This window comes from Manacus vitellinus, unplaced genomic scaffold (genome assembly GCF_001715985.3).
Source record: "Manacus vitellinus isolate BGI_N305 unplaced genomic scaffold, ASM171598v3 scaffold_38_pilon, whole genome shotgun sequence".
Lineage (NCBI taxonomy): Eukaryota > Metazoa > Chordata > Aves > Passeriformes > Pipridae > Manacus > Manacus vitellinus.
This window is the reverse complement of record NW_021940526.1, coordinates 606,432-625,604: the sequence shown is the minus strand read 5'-3', so window position 1 is coordinate 625,604 and position 19,173 is coordinate 606,432. Positions and strand designations below refer to the sequence as shown.

The window sequence follows — 19,173 nt, the reverse complement described above, 5'->3', positions numbered from 1 at the left end:
TTTTGTTGAAATTCTTGAGGCAACACCCAAAATTGCTGGGCAGACATGTTATGGGAATAATGGCCTTGCCATTTTGCCTGTAAAAATAGTAGTTTTCTCAATTGTTGGAGTATTGATAACCTTTTTCTTCCTCAAATATCCAGAATGGTCTTAGGGTCCGAATTTCCCACTTATTGCAAGACTTCTAAAATTTGGGAATTTTTTAAGATTTAAGTTGTCTTGGTGTTGTGTGACTGCACTGACGGAACTCACGTACACATAAAATTTGTTTTCCTGTTTGTCTTAAAGCTAGTCTATGACCTTATAAGAGGGCAGAAACTAATAATAGGAATCTAGATTCCTGGTTCAGAGCCCACTTGACAATCCCTTACCCATGCCCAGTGCCAAGGCTGGTCTCAAAGGCTGGGCTCTGCCAAGAGAACCCCCCTTAATAGTCATCAAATAGAAATAAACTCCCTTAAGGTGGGCAGCCCAGGGCAGAAACTCAGTACAAGCACCTTCCAGGAATGATTCATCGATTCTAGGGAGACTATATTGGGATTCTGCTTTGAATTACCTGGCAGAGGAGTCTGCCTCTCTCTTCTGATTACAGAGGCGCTCTTCAGTACACAGCAAAGCCTTACTGATGATCAGGTAAAAATGAGTTTTATGGATTGCTCTGTGTTACAGCTTCTAAGCCTGCATAGTTACCTGCTTTTATTGCTTGAAATGGATATAAACCTTGTGCGAAGGGAGGAGGAGGATGAGGAGGAGGACAAGGGTTACACTTTTTACTTGTTAGGATTTATCAGGGATGTCTGACCTCTGGACTTGGACACTTCTAAAATTGATGCTAAGATACCAACAACTACCACATCTTCTGTTAGTTTTGTGAATTGGTCATGAATCTAGAGGGGTTAAAAATCACATTTCTGTAGAGAAAGTAATGTATTAGCTGTAAGTGCGTGGACCTAATGACGGATTGTGACTATAAGGGGAAAAAAATAAAATAAAAAGATGAAATAACAATACAGAGATTTCTATCTTCCTGGTATACACTTGTCTTATACATTTGAAAAGGCTGGGAGCCCTCCTTGCCTGTGCCAGCAGCCTTTTTTTTCTTAGCACTGGGCCGGTTGTGTAACCAGTCAGCAAACGGTTCAGGTAATGAGCTCTGGCAGGAGTGCAATTGGAAATGGGAATTGAAATTGAAAGTGGTATCTCCCGGGCTCCCTACCCTTTGGGAACTCTCAACTCCTGCGCTGAGACCTGAAATCTTTCACTTGTTTGTGCTCTAACCTGAAGCAATCAAAACAAGGGAGAGGCCCCAGGAATAAATTGGCTGTCAAGGCGGTCCTGGTATTGATCAAGTTCCGCTGTTTATGTGAAATGGGCTCATTTCAGTGCGGCACTCAGATTGACTGCACAGCTGGGGAGAAGCTTTTTTGGATAATACCCTTTCCACATGCATGGCAGTATGGTGAATGTTCCTGTCTCCCTCCCACAATAACAATGAGGAGAGAAATTAAGATTTATATTAACTGAATTTGTAAATCTTCCTGAAAATGGGACAGTATCATTTTCAAGCCTCCTCCCAAGGTTTGCAGTGCTGCTCAGCTTTGTAAAGGTTTAAAATACCTTCTGCCTCGTTTGTCCCTAAATGTTGTTTCCCACTATCATTTTCTTGCTGACAATATACAACAATCAACTTGCAGTCTAAAAAAACACTAATACTGCAATGATCCCCCTCCTAGAAGGGATGGGGAATCAGCACTTCAAACTTGGAAAGAAGGTGAAAAAGCAGAACAAAAGCAACTCTTCTCACAATATTTGACTCTACACCTCTGAAAAAGTAATTTTGCAGAATTGCTGATGCTGTTGTTACTCTTCTCAGCCTCTCTCTAGAGCTGCCTCCTCCCACCCCACCACCTGATTTCATCCCTGCAAATGGAACATAATTAGGACAAAGCCCAAGTTAGCACATGTGCACACATTTACACGTGCACATGTGTCCACAAAACGCCATCTCTTTAATTAGCCTCTGTCATCACCTAGCCCTGTGCCAATAATCCTTTGCACCTGTCGGCTGCATGAGAGATTTCCAAAATGGAAAGTGAGAAACCTTTTGGCAGCGTGGTGAAACCAGGCGTGCCGACTAGTTAATGGGAGACCTTGGGATACGGCTTGGGAACTTCACATGGGCATCTTCAGGCACTGACAACAGGAGAAACTGGGAGCCAAGACATAACCTGTCATGTCCCATCTGCTTTCTTTGGGTAATAGACAGTGGTTCAGAGGGGGCAAAGTCAGATTCAGAGGCATCAGCTGCCAGTCGGAGCATGTTGGTTTTTAGCAGGGATCCCAAATCCCTACATAAGACATCGGAGTGACTTGATGGGAAGGACTGCATCCACTGCAGGCTGCACTCATGGAGGGACAGTCAATAAGACAAGGGGGATGACTTTAAACTGAAAGAGAATAGGATTAGGTTGGATATTAGGAAGAAATTCTTTATTCAGAAGGTGGTAAGGCACTGGAACAGGTTGCCCTGAGAAGCTGTGGATGCCCCATCCCTGGTAGTGTTCCTGTCCAGGTTGAATGGGGCTTTGAGCACTCTTATCTGATGGAAGGTATCCCTGCCCATAGGAGGGAGGCTGAAGCTAGATAATCTTTAAGGTCCCTCCCAACCCAAACCATTCTATGATTCTGTGATTTTTCAAAATTTTATTTTTCCTAGAGCTGCTTCCCCCAACTAATCAAAGTGTAGCACAACCTAAATGTCGGTGTATCTTCCTTGATACATGGTCCCCTCAAATTTCATATTGATTTTGCTGGGAGAAGTCAGGGAGGGAATTTGAACATACCTGCTCAACCTTGTACTTGACAGATTCCTGCCGTATATACATGCTTTTGTGTTGGGGTGACCTGGGTTTATCCTTTGTATGAGCCAAAAAGAACACTTTTCCCAGGACGAACGCTGGGAAAGCTTGGGCGTGTTGGTGCCTAAGAAACCTCAGGAGAAAACCACACTCGCTCTCCTGAATTCCCTGGAGATGCATCAGGAGTTTGATGCATCTGCAAAGGGGCCATCTCAGGCATTGACTGACATGCAGGGTTCTCAGTCACAGATGTTTACAGGCATTTTGTTTGTTTCTACGGGGAGATGATTGTAAACCAGTGAGGAAGAGGTGAAGTGGTGATACGATGATCCACTGAAAGATTTTGCATGAGAAGTAAGGTCTGTTAAAATGATGGGTAACATTTCCTTCACTGTAAAGCCTTCCAACCCCCATGCTCATTGAGTTCTCTAATTGAGCTTTCTGGTGCCTATTTTTTGTTGGTTTCTGTATGTGCTGGGTCATTGTTTTAGCATTTTGATGCTTGGTATGACCATAGGTCAGGGATTGGAATAAATAGACTGCCCAGGGAAGTGGTGGAATCACCATCCCTGGAGTTGTTTCAAAGGTAAGTGGATGTGGTACAGGAGGACATGATTTAGTGGTGGACTTTGCAGTGCTGGGTTAACAATTGGACTCAATCTTAGAGGTCTTTTCCTACTTTAACAATTCCATGATTCTGTGATTCTATAGGTAGCGTGCTGGAAGTTGCCAGTGAGAACAGCACTGCCATCACAGTGAGCACAGAGGAAACTGAAATCTCCATGACACTCTATTTGCTTGCAGATACAGTTATAAGGAAAACTGGCTGACAATATCAGTGATAGATACATTTTTTATGTACAAAATAAATGTAGTGCACTCCAGTGCACTTAAAAACCCCCCTTCAGGCTTACACAGAAAGGGGAAGGAGGTGTTTGAGGGATGATGAACGTTTCATCACTGTTGCTGAAGAGGTAAATTATTTCAGTTTAAGAATAAAACATTTTTGAAATGTCTGAGTCCTTGCTACACTTAACTGTCTCATAATAACCGCCCAAATACCTGGATCACTTAGAGACCAGTCACCTGACATATCCTGTAGTTCAACTGCAGGATGGATGCAACAGGCTTTACAGCAGCCACAAAAGTGGAGAAGTAGCCTGACAAAATTCAACTAAAAATTGGCTTCTTAGCACTTGAAATGGCAGACTATTGGGAGAACTCTGTACAAAACAGCAAACCCATTTTTTTTTTCCATTTCAGATATTGTTAGGAGATTGAATCTAAGCTTCCAGACAAGCCTGAGGCAGAAGAGATAAAAATGTTGAGTTACAGTGATAAAATGCATTTTCCTACATTCAAATTCTAGTTTGTGTCTGACTACCTGGTGTATTTGAACTCTCACTGTATTTATTTGTTTTCTGCTAGCTAGAGAAACATATTTATAAGTGTGATTAGGTCCATGTCGTATATTGCATTTTATAAGCAGAAGGGATTCTTCAAGAGTGATGAGAAAAGAATGGCGGGGAGGCAGGAGCATGCGCCGTGATGTGGTTTTAACAATCCCAGTTAGAAAAGAGCACGAATTGCTACAAATATTCAGGCAATTATTTTCAAACTGTGTTCCTCCCCCTATATCCTCTGTCCTCTTTCCTAATGGGTGCCACTATACAGCAGTGGAGTATAAAAAGGTAAGAGCATGCGAGAAGAAAGGGAAAAAAACAGGCACACGGAGCCTGAGAATTATACATTAATTGGGTACTGTAAATGTTGATTTTTCTACTTCTTTGACTTGTCTTATAGGGATGCAAGGGCAAGAGGAAACTTCTGTGGAGCCTATGAAAATTGACCTCGCAAGTGAAGCAGCAGCCATTTCAAATAAGGATGGTATGTTTTTTGAATATTTTAGATTCATTTTTTAGGGTAATGGCTTTAAACTGACAGAGGTCAGGTTTACATTAGATATTAGTAAGAAATTGTTCACTCTGAGGGTGGTGGGACAGTGGAACATGTTGCCCAGAGAAGCTGTGGATGCCCCATCCTTGGAAGTGTTCAAGGCCAAGTTGGATGAGGCTCTGAGCAACCTGGTCTGGTGAAGGGGAGTTAGAACTGTATGATCTTTAAAGTCCTTTCCAGCCCAAACCATTCTATGATTCTGTGAATTGTCCTGAAATGGATGCATAGCCTGCCTTTCTGGGCTTTGTTTGTATGCTTCCCCCTAAAAAATGGGAATTAGATTTATAATCTCTTCAACTGATTCTTCTCAAGAGTTTACACCATCTCTACTGTTTTGGGAGTCTTAGGCAGTACCTTTCAGTGCCGTAGCCCTGCTTTGTTGAGTTGGCTGGGTTTATGTGTTCACTCTGCCTGCCTTTTAACTGAGTAGTATTGTAGACCCACTGTAATTTTGGTTTTGATATCAAATTGGCCAATATAGGGGGAGTTTCATACAGGAGTCAGAAGATATTTCTGAAAATTTCTGTGCTCATGCCCAACTCCATCAAGGGGAAAGTGTTGGCCGTATATCCACTCTGAATTTGTGTGTTGGCCTCATTCTATCTCAGAGCTGATTCCCCTTCCTCCTTCTTCAGCATTCATGTGTAGCTCATCTGATAGCAGGTGGAAGTTCTCTCCCTAGGACATTTATAAAGCAATCACAGTTTCATTGATCCAACAGCAGTTCCAGTCAGGTTTTTGGACATTATCAGCCCAAATATCCTGACTTGGAAATTAAATTCTTTTGACTTTGACCTCAGTGACCCCGATGACCCAGCTGTGGGGCAAATCCTGGCAAGGGCTGAGTAGCAGGAAGCTGCTCGAGCTCTGCAATACTTGTAAACAAAAAACCATCCTTGTAAACAAAAAAACTTTGTTCTTCTTGGCTCATCCTATGTATAAGAAATAATGGATGAAATCAGCGTCCTGGTACTTAGGTTTCGGTGAGGCAGACCTTTTATCCCTCCTCTAGATCAGCTATTGTAGCATAGAAGAGGTACATACAGAGGTTTGTTGGTTCTTACACAAAGGGTCTTTTTTATTGATCCAAACAGCAGTTGGTTTGGGATTGGGCGTCCAATACTCACTTTATTTCCATGGACTCCTCTCTGTAGTGAAGGCTGTTTTTTAACTCTTTCTTTAGCCTCTTCAGCATTGATATAATATAAATTCAAGGCACACTTTTTTACATCTCAAAGACCAACCAATTATATATTTTTTTTGCTATTAGTTACACAGAGAATCTGATGCTGATTTCCTTTCTCTGATGTCAGATTGTGCTGCAGCATTTGAATTGGTGACTGATTTAGATACTGGCCTGTAGGGAAGTTTTTTGCAAGCACAGGAAAAGCAAGCGTGCATAATGAATTTTCTTTTTTAAAAAAATACTAGAGATTATGCTATTCCTAGTAGATGTGCAGAATAAAGCCAAAGCAGCCTTCTCTCCTCATCCTTTGAACAAACAAAGTAAAAAGTCATAGTCACATTAAAATATTTAAATTGTGAATCCCTGCAATAGTCTGGGTTACTTAGTGAAAATAAATCCAAATTTACCGAAGGAATCTCTTAAGGGATTTCTGTCTGGAAAGAAAAAACGATCCCCTAGCTGTTTTAACTGTGCTGTAGGAAAGCACAGCTGGATCAGGTGGCAGCTTCTGAAATGAGGATCTTGATAGGTTTCTCTGTTTTGAATCTTCCTTATCTTGTATGGTCTTTTACATATGACTCATAACTTCCTTTTCTTTGAACTTTCAAAGTTAAATGAAAGGACAGGAAAGGGGTGTTTGCTAAGGCTGCAGAAAAGTACTTCTCTAGTCAAGGAAGTCTTTGTTTCTATACAGCTTAAGTTGCTATTAGGATTATATTACAGGGTGTTTTTTCTTGTGGGCATATATTGCATGTTTTAAAGAAGAACAGAGGAAAGATCAAACTCATTCCCTTTGACAGTAATTTTCATGTAAATTGCCTGTTTTTTCTCTGGTCCGCTTCATTCCGCCCCAGAAGAGCTCATTGCTTCACAGCTGAAAGCACAAGCATCTATCACTAGGTCACCCTTGGCAGCCCAGCTTTTGTGGTTTAATTTCATGTACCATGGCACAGCAAAATATGCTTTGAAAGGCAGAGAGTTTAGACAGCTTAGGTGGATCTCAATATTGGTTCATCCGGTGGGCAGGGCCATGATAGTGATACATTTCAGAAATGACTGTTATTTGAAAGCTGGGTGTGATTCTCCATCAGGAAAGCTGTCAGAGGGGGTGTGTGCAAGGGGGATAGGGACATGTATACAGATACAGGTTTCTCCTTGCAGTCTCCATCAGCCACCAGAGCCGAAAACTCTGGATATTAAATTTCTTGTACCCAGGACAGATTTGCTGATTAGTATTTTGTAATGATGACAAATCCCAGCTTTGGTGATTGGTTTCCTAGGTGGTGTTTCCCTGACAGTAGCCTTTTTTTATTATTTCTATTCTTCTTTTTCCTTTTTTTTATTTTTGCCACCAAAGCTACGGAGATTACTAAGGTGGTTTTCACTTCCAGCTCATATTAGGCAGATCAAACTCTTCACTCCTTTCACAATGAGGTTGCTCATTTGCCTTTTGTATTTCCAGCCTGTGGAAAGCTGCGTCCTGACTGACCGACCCAATAGAAGAAAAAAAAAATATGAGGGCAGTGTCAAACCTGAAATTTCCCATTTTTTTTAAAAAGCTTGTGCCAATGAATGCACTGTCAGCAACCTGACCTCCACATGATTCACCAAAGCTATATAAAAGCACAATCTCAACAGCTAACACCCTCATGCTTTTATTTATGGTGTTGATGTAATATCCCAGAAACAAGTTATCTACCAAGTAAAGAGGTGCAAGTGGGTCGAGGTTGATGGTTTTCTTTCTAGAAATCTGGAGTTATAGCTGAATGTGCTATAACTATGTGGATGCAAAGGGGTACATTGTTTAGGAAGTGGCTGAAGGAATAGGCTATGTTTGCAAGGAAGAGTCTGACCAAGCTCCTACTCAAATAACAGTAATATTTGGATGTTATGTGCCATCCAGCTCTACAGCATACTATCCTGGGGTGGGGAAATGCACTCGCTCTCTCGCAGACAACTCTAAGCTTGGCTCTCTAGTCTACCTTTTGCCTGTCTTCTCCACTTAGATGCTGTGCTGTGACTCCTGGTTAGCTGACCTTTAAGCACATAGCTTTCTTGCTGGGATGAGGAGGGATGCTGCAGTGCCAACACACATCCCCCTGGTCAGCAGCAACTGCACTGCTGTGATGGATGGGAACTATTTGCTGGGTTATTTCTTCTCCTCTTGCGGGAAACTTGCTTTTCTGGGGGAAATCCCTCCCTGGTCATCATTTGAGAGCTGCTAATTTTGCCCCCAACAGGTCAAAATTTAAGGGAAAGCAGACAGGGAATGTCCATTTCCATTGCACAGAGATGTCCATTTATGGCGCAAAAAGCCCTGTGTGAAGGTGCAGAAGGAGGTGCAGGTAAAACTGAATTTAGGAGATGTGCCTCTTCTTGAACTCCATGTGCTTTGCTGAGTTGCTGGTTGATGTAGCTTATTATGGGAGGTGCCACAAGACTGCTAAAGCAAGTTAGCAGTTTAACACCTCTAAAAACCTTGTTTAGCTGGGAGAAGGCCAGTTTTCAGTTGGGATATGATTGAGTGTAGTGCACCCAGGGCTAACAATGCCATTCTGACACGATCTTGTGCTGGGAGACACCAAGGGCTGTGAATCACATCCCCACCGTACTTGGTGGCAGCTCTTCTGTCTGCTTTTGCAGTATGTGCTTCACTGTTCTGCTATTTTCAGCTAAATAGAGAGGTTTGTGTAGGTGGCCTCATAGTGACATGTTTTGTTGGGGTTCACTCAGTGGTCTGAAGAATCTTATCCTTCAGTTAGATCTTCCTGTCCCTACCAGAGCTGATGCCACCAGCCGAGCTTAGGGAAAAGGCTCTTCTGGGGTGCTGAGAGAGCCTAACCACAGGTTTCAAATCCAAATTTATTTTGCAGGAGGTCTCTGTAAAATGTGAGTGAAGGCTGATGGTATTTTCAGCAAAGCCAGCCAGTGAAGCTGGCCAGCATAATGAGGCTGGGAGAGACTGCCGTTGTCAGTGTGGAGCGGCCTTTCCTCAATGATTTTTTTATTAAACATCCTGTCTTTGCTATGCCAATGTGGGTAAAGAACACAACTTTGTGATATGCATCAGAGCTCCATAATCAGGAGCAGATACTTTTCTTATTATTCATCACATACATCCAGGAAGCCATTACAGTATCTGTTCTGCATATGGATGATGAATAATTTACAAATAATTAATCAAAACCCTAACAGGTGTATTGACATGTTATTGATTCAGAAAAGAGATTGTGCTGCCTGGCTGGAAGTAGCATCATTATTGATTTTTGGCTTTTTTTCCCTCCCCTTTCCCATCTTCCCTTAGTTTCCAAATCTCCCACTCAGGTTTGAGGTTTTTCCCTGTCACCCGTGTCAAATGGCTCATAATCTGCAGTTGGTACCACAACACAAAGCAAGATTAAAGAAAGAAAAAGAGGTCTTAATATAATGGCTTCATTCAGATTCATTGCAGAACAAATACTAGAGATGAATCTTAAAAATGTGGGTGCTGAGGTATTTATGTTTAGCTTAAATATGACCAATCACACCTGCCATAGTTTAGATATTTTTTACAAAGGTCATGGTGAAATGAGTTTTAGCCTTCTACTTAAATTATTTCTCACTTTTGAAGTAATTTTAAATGAAAATAAGGTTGGTTTTGTAAATGGATAGCACACTAGCAAACTGTTATTCGTAGTGATGTTGCCTCTGAATCTGCCAGCAAATTTGCAGTTCAGGAACATCTGGAAGCAGCATCTCTGTAGCTGATACAATATCAAAAGGGTCACAGACTGACTGCTGCAGTTTAGGGACATGGTCTAGTGGGACTTGACAGTGTTAGGTTTATGATTGGACTCAATTATCTTAAAGGTCTTTTCTGACCTATATTAGTCTATGATTCATTATGAACCTGTGGCTCAGCCCCGAGTCCTGCCAGGAACTTTGTCAGAAGTCTGTGGATATTTGAACCAGAGGCACGAGACCACTTGAGCCAGCAAAACTCTAAATCACCCTTTGGCAATACCTGTGTCTCCGCCTGTGGCCTACAGAGACAGAGTCATTGAGATCCTGAACTGTGTTAAACTTAAGTATCATGAAAAGAGTTTGATGACCATCTTGTTTTGTTTTCAGCTGAAATGAATAGTCAAGTTGAAAGTATAAATGATCCTATGGAAACAGAGCGGAAAGCTTAAGTAACAGGTAAGACCTTCATGACTATTTTTCCTCCCCCATTTTCCAGTCAGTTTCTGTTTGAAAACCTGCTTTAAAAATTACCTTAATTAAAGATAGAATTTACCAAAAATAAAAAAAATAAAAAAGAGGAAGACAGAATACAAAGGAAAAGAAATTGTCTAATATGACCCATATTACATCAAAAAAAGAAAATAGCCAGTAGACTTGATTTGTCAAGTAAATATTATAGTAGCAGCAGTCTGCAGCTGTAATGGGTTTAGACAGTGCACGGTCTTAGATCATCAGAAGGCAAGACAGCACTGAGATAAGGAACAGAAGAGTAACTGAGCAAACCATTTTTGGCATTGCTTAGGAAAATGACAGGCAATTTATACTGGTTGGAACCGAGCTCAGTCCTGTACGAGCTGTATTCTGGGAACCACAGGTTCACGTCACGAGGGGTTTGTTGCCCTTGGCTCTCCGATGCCTAACGTCACTTGTAGCAATACCACTGAAAAACAAGGCAAAGTCAGAGAGTTGCAGCAGAAAAGAGCTCTGCTGCCTTTCAGAGCTTTTATTGTCTTTATGCAGTAAATGATAGTGCTGTGGCTGGAGCGGGCAGTGGTGGTTGTTGAGGCAGAGTTTGCCATAGGCATAAACAGTGTTGCCCCTAGACAAAAATTAATAATTTGGTGGGAAGAAAAACGTCCAACACTCATCCCCAGCTAAAAGAAGCATTTGCCATTTCTCTCTCAGAACTAGTTTTAAGTGCACTTCGCTTCCTTTGCTGTTGGGTTACCGAGAAATACCAATATCATTGACAGCAAGATGCTCTGTTTACACTTGTAATGGGGTTTCATGTAGCACAAGAGCAAATATAGAGGCTGTACAATGACAGCAACCGTTCACAGAGATTTAAATCACAGAGATCTAAAACACAAGGTCTTACTACTGAACCTGGCTCTTGGTTCTTGTCAGCATATAGGTAGTGTGCTGCCATACTGTCAGAGTGACAAATAGTCCTGATGGGGTCCCTGGTAAAAAGTACTGAAGTAAAAACAGATGGTGCACCCTCACCATTAAAATACAGTGTCCACAACTCCTCTAGCTTCTGGTTATACGTTGTTCAATCGACAAAAAGAAGAGGAACTAATGAAATCCTCGCTATTCAAAATACATGGTAAGGTTAATACCCTTCCTCAGTTTAAAAAATGTATTTGACAATTATTACAGCTTTCACGTGGCTCTTAGGAAGTCTGTGTTTTATGCTGCATTTTCCCATGGAAATGAGTATGTGTGAATGTTTGGGGCTGGAGTCATTTTTGCTCACAAATTAGCAGTCAGTTGATAAATCTCTTCAATTCCACTGCAAGACCTGCCTCTGCAGGCACCTTTCTGAAGCAAAGGGACCCAATCCAGGGTGCACCATGTCTCTCCCAGCATTGCAGTGGGATGCACAGGATTCGAAGCAGGCACTGCAGGCATTGCAGTTCTCTATCAATCACTGCCACTGTTTTAATTACAAGGAGCGGGTCCCCAGGGAGGATTGATCAGCCTGTTAAACTTCAGAGCATCTCACAAGGGTCTTTTGGAGCCAGGGAGATCCCTTTGCTTACTATGTTGAGCAGTGTAATGTGTTGTTTTTAGCACCAAAGCACCCACCAGAGCTGGGGATCTGTAGTATCAGCCTGGGTACCAAGGTGCTATGGAAAACCAAGAAACCCTGGTAAGCACAGTCAGTATACTCATCAAGTAATACTAGTTGTTATATATAAACCGTGTGACACATACACACATGAAAAACTACCTGACAGGAGGTTGTAGCCAGGTGAGGGTTGGTCTCTTTTCCCAGGCAATGATCAGCAAGACAAGAGGGCATGGTCTCAAGTTGTGCCAGGGGAGGTTTAGGTTAGATATTAGAAAGAATTTCTTTACAGAGAGGGTGATCAGACATTGGAATGGGCTGCCCAGGGAAGTAGTGGATTCTCCGTCCCTGGAGATTTTTAAAGAGACTGGATGTGGCACTGAGTGCCATGGCCTAGTAATCGCAGCGGTAGTGGATCAAGGGTTGGACTTGATGATCTCTGAGGTCCCTTCCAACGCGGCTGATTCTGTGATTCTATGACAGAAACTGCAAGCACTTGTGCTGGAAAGATGAGACCTGGGTTCTATGCAGATATGTGAAATTTTGCCTTTTTTCCTCTTCTTTTTTCTCTGCTGTGGCAAAGGAAGGATGCAGGAGAGGAGAGACCCGAGGAAACGCGACGGGCAGGCGCTGACATCCTACAGCATCATTCTTGGCAGAAAAGAGCACACAGAGATGCTCCGCGGGTTGGGAGGGAGGGAGCTTTGGGGGAATGACTCTTTGCTTTAGTTTCTCTTTGTTCTTCATTGCATTTTGTTCTGTAAGCCTGTTGGAAAGAATCATAACTTCCCAGTTCTAACAATGTTTTGCAGTTATCCTTGCAATTACAACAGTTTCTTCTGAACTGTGAGTCCCTGTCTTATATTGGGTCTCTTTTCCTCCTGCATCATATCATCAGTCACCTGTTTCCAGGCCCTCCCCTCTTCTAGCATCTTTATCTTCTTTCCCATGATCAGCCTATGCTGTGCCATGTCCCTGCCTGTGAATAGCACATGTAGCCTCAAACTGCCAGCACCCCAAATCTGTCCTGCTTTTTTTTCTGGTTAGTTCTGCATGCCCCAAAACCAGGGCCATAAGTATGACCTTTGGGTACAGATAGACAACAGACATTTCCTCAAGCCTGCAGACACTCTGCATTCAAGGCATCTTTAAATACAGCTCTCAGCTTTAACAGCTTCACACTATACCTTGTGTGAGCCCTCATTAGATTTTCCACTGCATATGCATGGTTTCCTTTCTGGTTTTTTTTTTTAAAGCAATTAAGAGTTATTTGGATAAGAATGTCTCACCATATGTCAATTGTTCTGCCAGCAAATGCTGCGCTGAAATTTGTAAAAAACTAACAAAAGGGTTGCACATACATTTCCCAACCCTGCTGTAACCAAAACTGACGGACAATACACCGGATGGAAGAACACACAACCCGTGTCCAGGGCTACAAAATGTATTTTAAAATGCTGCTAAGAATAATTTGATCATTTTGAGCAAAGTAGTTGCTTCTAATTTGATAATTTTAACCAAAATAATTGATTCCGTGGTTTTTTTTCTTCACCCAAAATATGCGTGAATCCCAAAATAAGTATTTAAAATATGGCCAGAAAAAAAAAAGGAAAATAAAGTAATAAACGAGGTAAGATGTATCTCTATCCTCATGTGATCTGGGTTCACGCCAGCTAGAGTAGTTGTAGTGATAAACCATGTGCTGGTGTAATAGTGAGTCAAGTGTAAATGTGACCCCAACACACCAGCACAGGCTTTGGCAGTCGGTGGCTGCCATTAATTCAAAAGGGTGTCAAGGAGAAACAAGGATTAGAAAGGAAATCAAGAAAAACCCCAGATTTCACTAGGACGGTACAGCCCCTAGAAAGGCAGCTCCCTATTTCTTCCTCTCTGTGGGCCTCCAGCATGTTTGATTGAGGTGGAATCAGAAGAGTATTTCTGTGTGCCGGCTCCAGGGGTTTGTTTACCCCCTGGTTTGTCACTGGCACCAGAGAGGATCTCGAGGAGCTTCTTCATCACCTGGTTGTCCTGGCGGTGAGTACATAACTCTGGGATCAACTGTGGAAGGAGCAAATGAGCTGATGTAAGCCTCTGAATTGGGTTGATAATCTTGCTAAATTTGCTAACTCTGGCCCTTGTTCTTTCCGAGCACCCTTGAAGGGATTCCTTGTTCCATTTGAGGTGGTTCTGCTGCTTTTCTTTCCCATCCTTGGGGTCGTGCTTGACAGAACGTGTCTTTTGGGACATGGACTTTTTTTTCCTGTGGTTCCTTCTCCTGGTTTTCATCAGTCTTGCAGTGGGAGACCTTGCAGGCAGTACCTCTACATGGTGCGCATCCATCCTGTATGTTTCTGTATATTTTCCATACTGGGTTATTTTGATTGAAACAGGCTGTCATAATAGGAGGGTCAGAAATGGATAAACGCCTTGGGAGTATGGTATAACTGCGGTAACTTCAGTCAAAAGAGTATCCAGTCTCCTGAATATAGTTCTGTACCTGTTTCCATTGTGCTTGCCCCTGGGCAACATTAACAGGGGTGATAGCTGCCATTAGCCACTTATCAGATGTCCCTCTTCCATTGCTAGCCTCAGTTTTAGCACGGGAGCCAAAGGGAGAGCTCCACAGGAGGCTGGCTGTTGAGGTGTGATGGTTCAGAAGGAGACAAATAATCCTTAAATGCCTTGTGAAGACTGACTGGTAGTTAAAAAAAAAAAGTAACTGCAAAGATGCTTTACATTAGACACTCTCTAACCCCTGACCGTAATTCATTGTGCTTTTCATTTGACCTTGGTCCTCAGACAGCAGTGAGTCTTTGAAACCACAAACCATTCACCCAAGGATGTGGCTGCAAAGTGTGAACTGTAAAGCAAGGAAACATAAGAATTGATTAAGTCCTTACTGGACAATTTGCAGCCATGTCTATGTCTATCTTTCTTCATGTGGGTTTTGGTTTGAATTGTTGGAGATTTTCACAACTCATAAAGTGAGTGTAGTTTGGCAGTGTGAGTTCTCAGCTGCACTAGTAGTCGAGGCTGCACCCGTGCCCCTCTGTTGTTCTTGCTGGAGCTGCAGAAAGGCAGGGAGCTGGTTCTGTAGAAGAGCAAGCATCAGATGGAGAATCACCCCACTGGGATTTATGTCAAAGATTTTGGTTTAAATCCAAAATGTGTTTGCAATAGGTGGCGTAAAGGGAGTAGCAGCCCTTGGGTGCTGATGTTTGCATTCAAAGTACGAGGCTTGCTTGATGGTTGTTTCTCCTGTGTCTGAAAGCACTCATCCCTACCATTAGGCTGATATTCCTCAGGCTGGTGACTGCTCCCATGATGAATGGGTTTGCTTTCATGCAGACATCCAAAGGCGATGCTTGAGACATAGTCTGTAATAATGGGTCACGCATTCACTGCAGCTAATTGTCAGTCTTTCTGTAAAGCACTGAGAAAGCCTCTCTGTGAATTAACACTGTTCTGCTTTAGGCACTTGAATGAAATTGTATTAAAAAAAATTTTTCTCTATATGCAGTGCATGCCAGCTTTGCTTTTAAAATTACAAACTGTAACAGAGTATGTGGATCTATTTTCTCGGGGAATAGGGATTTTTATCATATGACTCATCCAGGATTTGCCTTACCCTGACATTTGTGATATAATATAAAGTTTAAAAAAAATGTAAAAATTAAAAAAGATAATTTTCTTGACCAAAAAAAAATGTTTTTACTTCAATGCAAAGAAATGTAGACTGTTGCTTGCAAAATGTCTTCTAATAGATGGTCTAGCAGCTATATGGGTTAGCACATGCCTTTTCTGTTACTCTGTCATTTACATGCTGAATTTGTCTGAACCTTGTTCCTTTTTCTTTTGTCTGTGCCATGCGTTGGAAAACTTAAAGAACTGATGCCTTCATACCACCATGTTAAAGCAAAATGTTAATAAAGCTTGTCCTGAAGACAAGGTGATGCCTCTCCTGTGTTTATTCCCTCCTGACTGTGTTGGAGCAGCAGTCACTTCAGTTGTCAGTGAAAGACATATTGGTTTGGATGTGCAGTGTGTGCAGCCAGATCCTCATTTAAATTTATTATTCACTTGATGGCAGAGTCTCATGAGAGCCAGATATCTTCAGGCGAGGGGGGTTTTTGGATACCATCAGCAAAAGGTAAGAAGGGGGATTTGGTGGCTCAGAGGGGAAAAGGTCTTGTGGTTGGTCCCATCGCTGCCCCAAAGATGTTACAAAACCCCTCCCAGCAGTTGTACCAGGACTAAGTCCAGGCATCTGTCATCTGTCAAAAAATATTCTACAACATGCAATCAGAGACATTATATAACAGAGAATTGCGTATGCTAGATGTTATCTGCCCTTTCTGCCATCACTAATTTCAAAAATGGATAGGTAGAAAATACTGCAAAAATCACAAAGGTGGCTTTTTTCTTCACATGACACCGGTTTAGATGAAAACCTGTGTACTGACCCTGCCTTAGTGTGGTCCAAGGCCAAGGATTTAATTGTCAATAACTGAAGCGGGGGACTGGCTCTGTGGGCTCAAAGCTCTCCGACAAATTAACTCCCTTTCTGAAATTTAACTTTTCCTTGCATGCAGCCCCTGGGCTGCTTAATGGAAGAGGACCAGGCACAGGAAGTGCATGGCAGTGGGGAATGTTTGCTGTTTTGCCGGATGCAGGACCCAAGTATGGTCTTAGTAGCAGCAAGCCAACCTGAGAGTAAGAAATACCTCAATACCTGTGACACAGCATCTCTTTGGCTTCAGCTCTGTTTTCACTGTATTGCCAGCACTGTACAGCAGAGGAGGTGCCTACTTTCCCCCACACTGTGGCCTGTTTCTGCTGCAAAGGTGTGTATATTTAATGGGAGAAAAATAAATTACTCTCTCAGCTAGGAGAAAGTACTGTCCATCCCACCCTTTTTAACTAGCATAAGGTCAAGAGGAAAACCTCCGTGGGTTTGGAGGATGAAGGAGGGCATGTGTTTGAGGCTGCTCAGACCATCACAGAGATGGGTGCTTGTCCACATGATGTGGATTAGGCAAAGAGTAGATGAGTCTGCTGGCCAGATTTGGAAGGGAAGGTGGCAAAGTGGTAGATTTGGGCCTGGAGAAGTCTTTTGTGGAGCTGATAACATTGGATGTCACTCTAAGTCTACAGAAACAGAGACCCAGATACTAATATTCCTACTCAGCTTCTGGGCAATAGTCTCCAAGAGAAATTGGGTTGCCTTTCAGGATATCGGTGTGAACCTCCTCAGAGGGTTATGTGCATACTTTATATTGGCTTTGATTCCTCCCTGCAACCTCCTCTCACACAGTGGCTTCCGAAGGGGGTCAACATGACCTTGGTCTGTCTTGTAAGGTGAAAACTATGCCTTGGGATTTTAATTAGTCTTGGGGTTGGGCTTTTCTTTTTTGCCTTTTTTTACTGAACTAAAATTGTCCAGAGACATTTAAATACCCTAATTTCTCATTCCACTAGAATTATCAGCAACCCCTTAAAGTAAATGGCAAATCACTATTAATTCCTTCAGAATTCACTGATAAAACATTTATCATAATGAATTCCTTTAGGAAAGAAAAAGAAAAAAAAAGATTCCTGATGAAAACACAGCTGGTAGAGGAGGTACTTGGGAAGGCTGCTCCATCTGGTGGCAGCTCAAGGCTCTTGGCTTGGGGGGCACTTCTAGTTGCATGACTCGGGTGAGATTTTCCTCCAGTTTAAGCCTGTTGAGCATCACCCTCTCCTTGGTAGAAGAGCACTGGACACCTCTCACCTCTAAACAATGCCTCCATGATCAAGTTTGTCTTTCACCAGCGAGAAATGGTGTTCAGAGTTAAGAAAAGCCCCCTCTGCCCCCTAGAAATGGTCTTCAGGTAATACGAGCTCTCATGGAAAAGGGTGAGGAGGCCAAATCCACTGAGAACAACCTTGCTGTGACAGTGTAGCACAATGTAGGCAAGAATGGAACAATCTTTTATTAATACTTTTCAGTGCAAGTCTTGGAAGCAGTGCTGCCACTGCGTGTTGTAGAGGGCAACACAGTTTGGTCTGTGCCATGTACTTCCAACTCCTACTCATTTCACACCATCTCCCAAGCATATGCTTTCTAGAAGTGTCCTTAGGGACAGGAAATGTAAACCTAAACTTCAATTTTGTTTTTTTTGGCTTTTTTGTTCTGTTTTGTTTTTTTTTAATTTTATCCAAATACGTTTTAGCAGGTCAGGAAATTAGTTTTGAAATAAAAGTGGAAACAGAAGGACAGATCAAATCACAAGACAGGAGAAACAAGCAGCAGAGACCCACAAACCCAGAGGCAAACCAAAGGGCACTCTGAAATTAAAACCTTGTCTGCCATGTGACTCACAGCACCTCCACACCACAGTAGGGTGTGTGTTTATTTTTTTTTCACAGGAAAGGGAAACTGGAGAGGCCAGGTGCTGAGGAGAGGCCGGTTACCTCTTTCCCCCAGTCAAATGGATGAGGAGTGGTTTGACTTCTAAGTGGTCAAAAGTTACCCAAAGTGCTGGCTCTGTGCCCGTACAGGTCGTACAAGGCTTCTGCACAGTCCTCAGGTCAGTTCAGGTACCACAAGGAGAATGCCTTGTCTTGGGAGGGATCCAGACCAGGCCTTGACCCGGGTCAATCGAGATGGAGGGTCTCATCCTCCCACACCCTCGTCTCTGACCTTTTTTTTCTATGGATTTAGATAGATACACGCATATGTAAGACAATTAGTTTGACAGGCATGATTTAGCAAGTATATACTGATACAGGCTCTTACATGTATGTATTCCATATTTACTATACACTATGTATCAGATGATGTGTAGTTAATGTATTTCAGACCATATAATGTATATTATTATGCACTGTACATGAAATACATCTAATTTGATTAAACTGTGTACCGTATAGAAAATGTATTGGATAAAATTTGCGTTTACACACTGTGTAAACACAGGTAAAAGCTGCACTATAAAGTAAATATTTACATGCGATATACCGTATATTATGTAAACTAAACCCTTCAGCTACCGTCTAAAATGGAGATAATATATACCAGCAATCTACTACCAATACTGTGTTTTAGACCACATATTATAGATAACAAACTAGGTACTATTTAATAGTCACTATGTAACTACGTATACTCTAACACAATAGTGGTCTTTTATGTAGAATAAATTTAACTTAGGTGATATATTTGCACACAACAGGACAGTCTAAATCATGTAGTTTATAATCTCTATGCTGTAATATTCTGATATGTGTGCTACTCCTATATATCATTATATCAGTATAATGATATATAAGAATAATATCATATGCATATAAGAATTATACTACATTGTTTGTCTAATAAGTGTCATTAGCAA

General features: G+C 42.0%; 1 protein-coding gene across 3 annotated transcripts in view; it reads left to right on the top strand.

Moving 5' to 3' along the window:
- MACROD2 (mono-ADP ribosylhydrolase 2) overlaps positions 1-15,745 on the top strand; it is an 836,463-nt gene extending 820,718 nt beyond the window's left edge. For 2 of the 3 annotated variants that reach the window (XM_029961674.1, XM_029961672.1), the window contains exons 16-18: positions 4,662-4,745; positions 10,111-10,179; positions 12,381-15,745. In XM_029961674.1, the coding sequence (XP_029817534.1) occupies positions 4,662-4,745; positions 10,111-10,172 (146 nt within the window). In that variant the 3' untranslated portion in view covers positions 10,173-10,179; positions 12,381-15,745. The remainder of the gene's footprint in view (positions 1-4,661; positions 4,746-10,110; positions 10,180-12,380) is intronic. The other variant, XM_029961673.1, reaches the window with a different exon arrangement.
- The last annotated feature ends 3,428 nt before the right edge of the window (positions 15,746-19,173 follow it).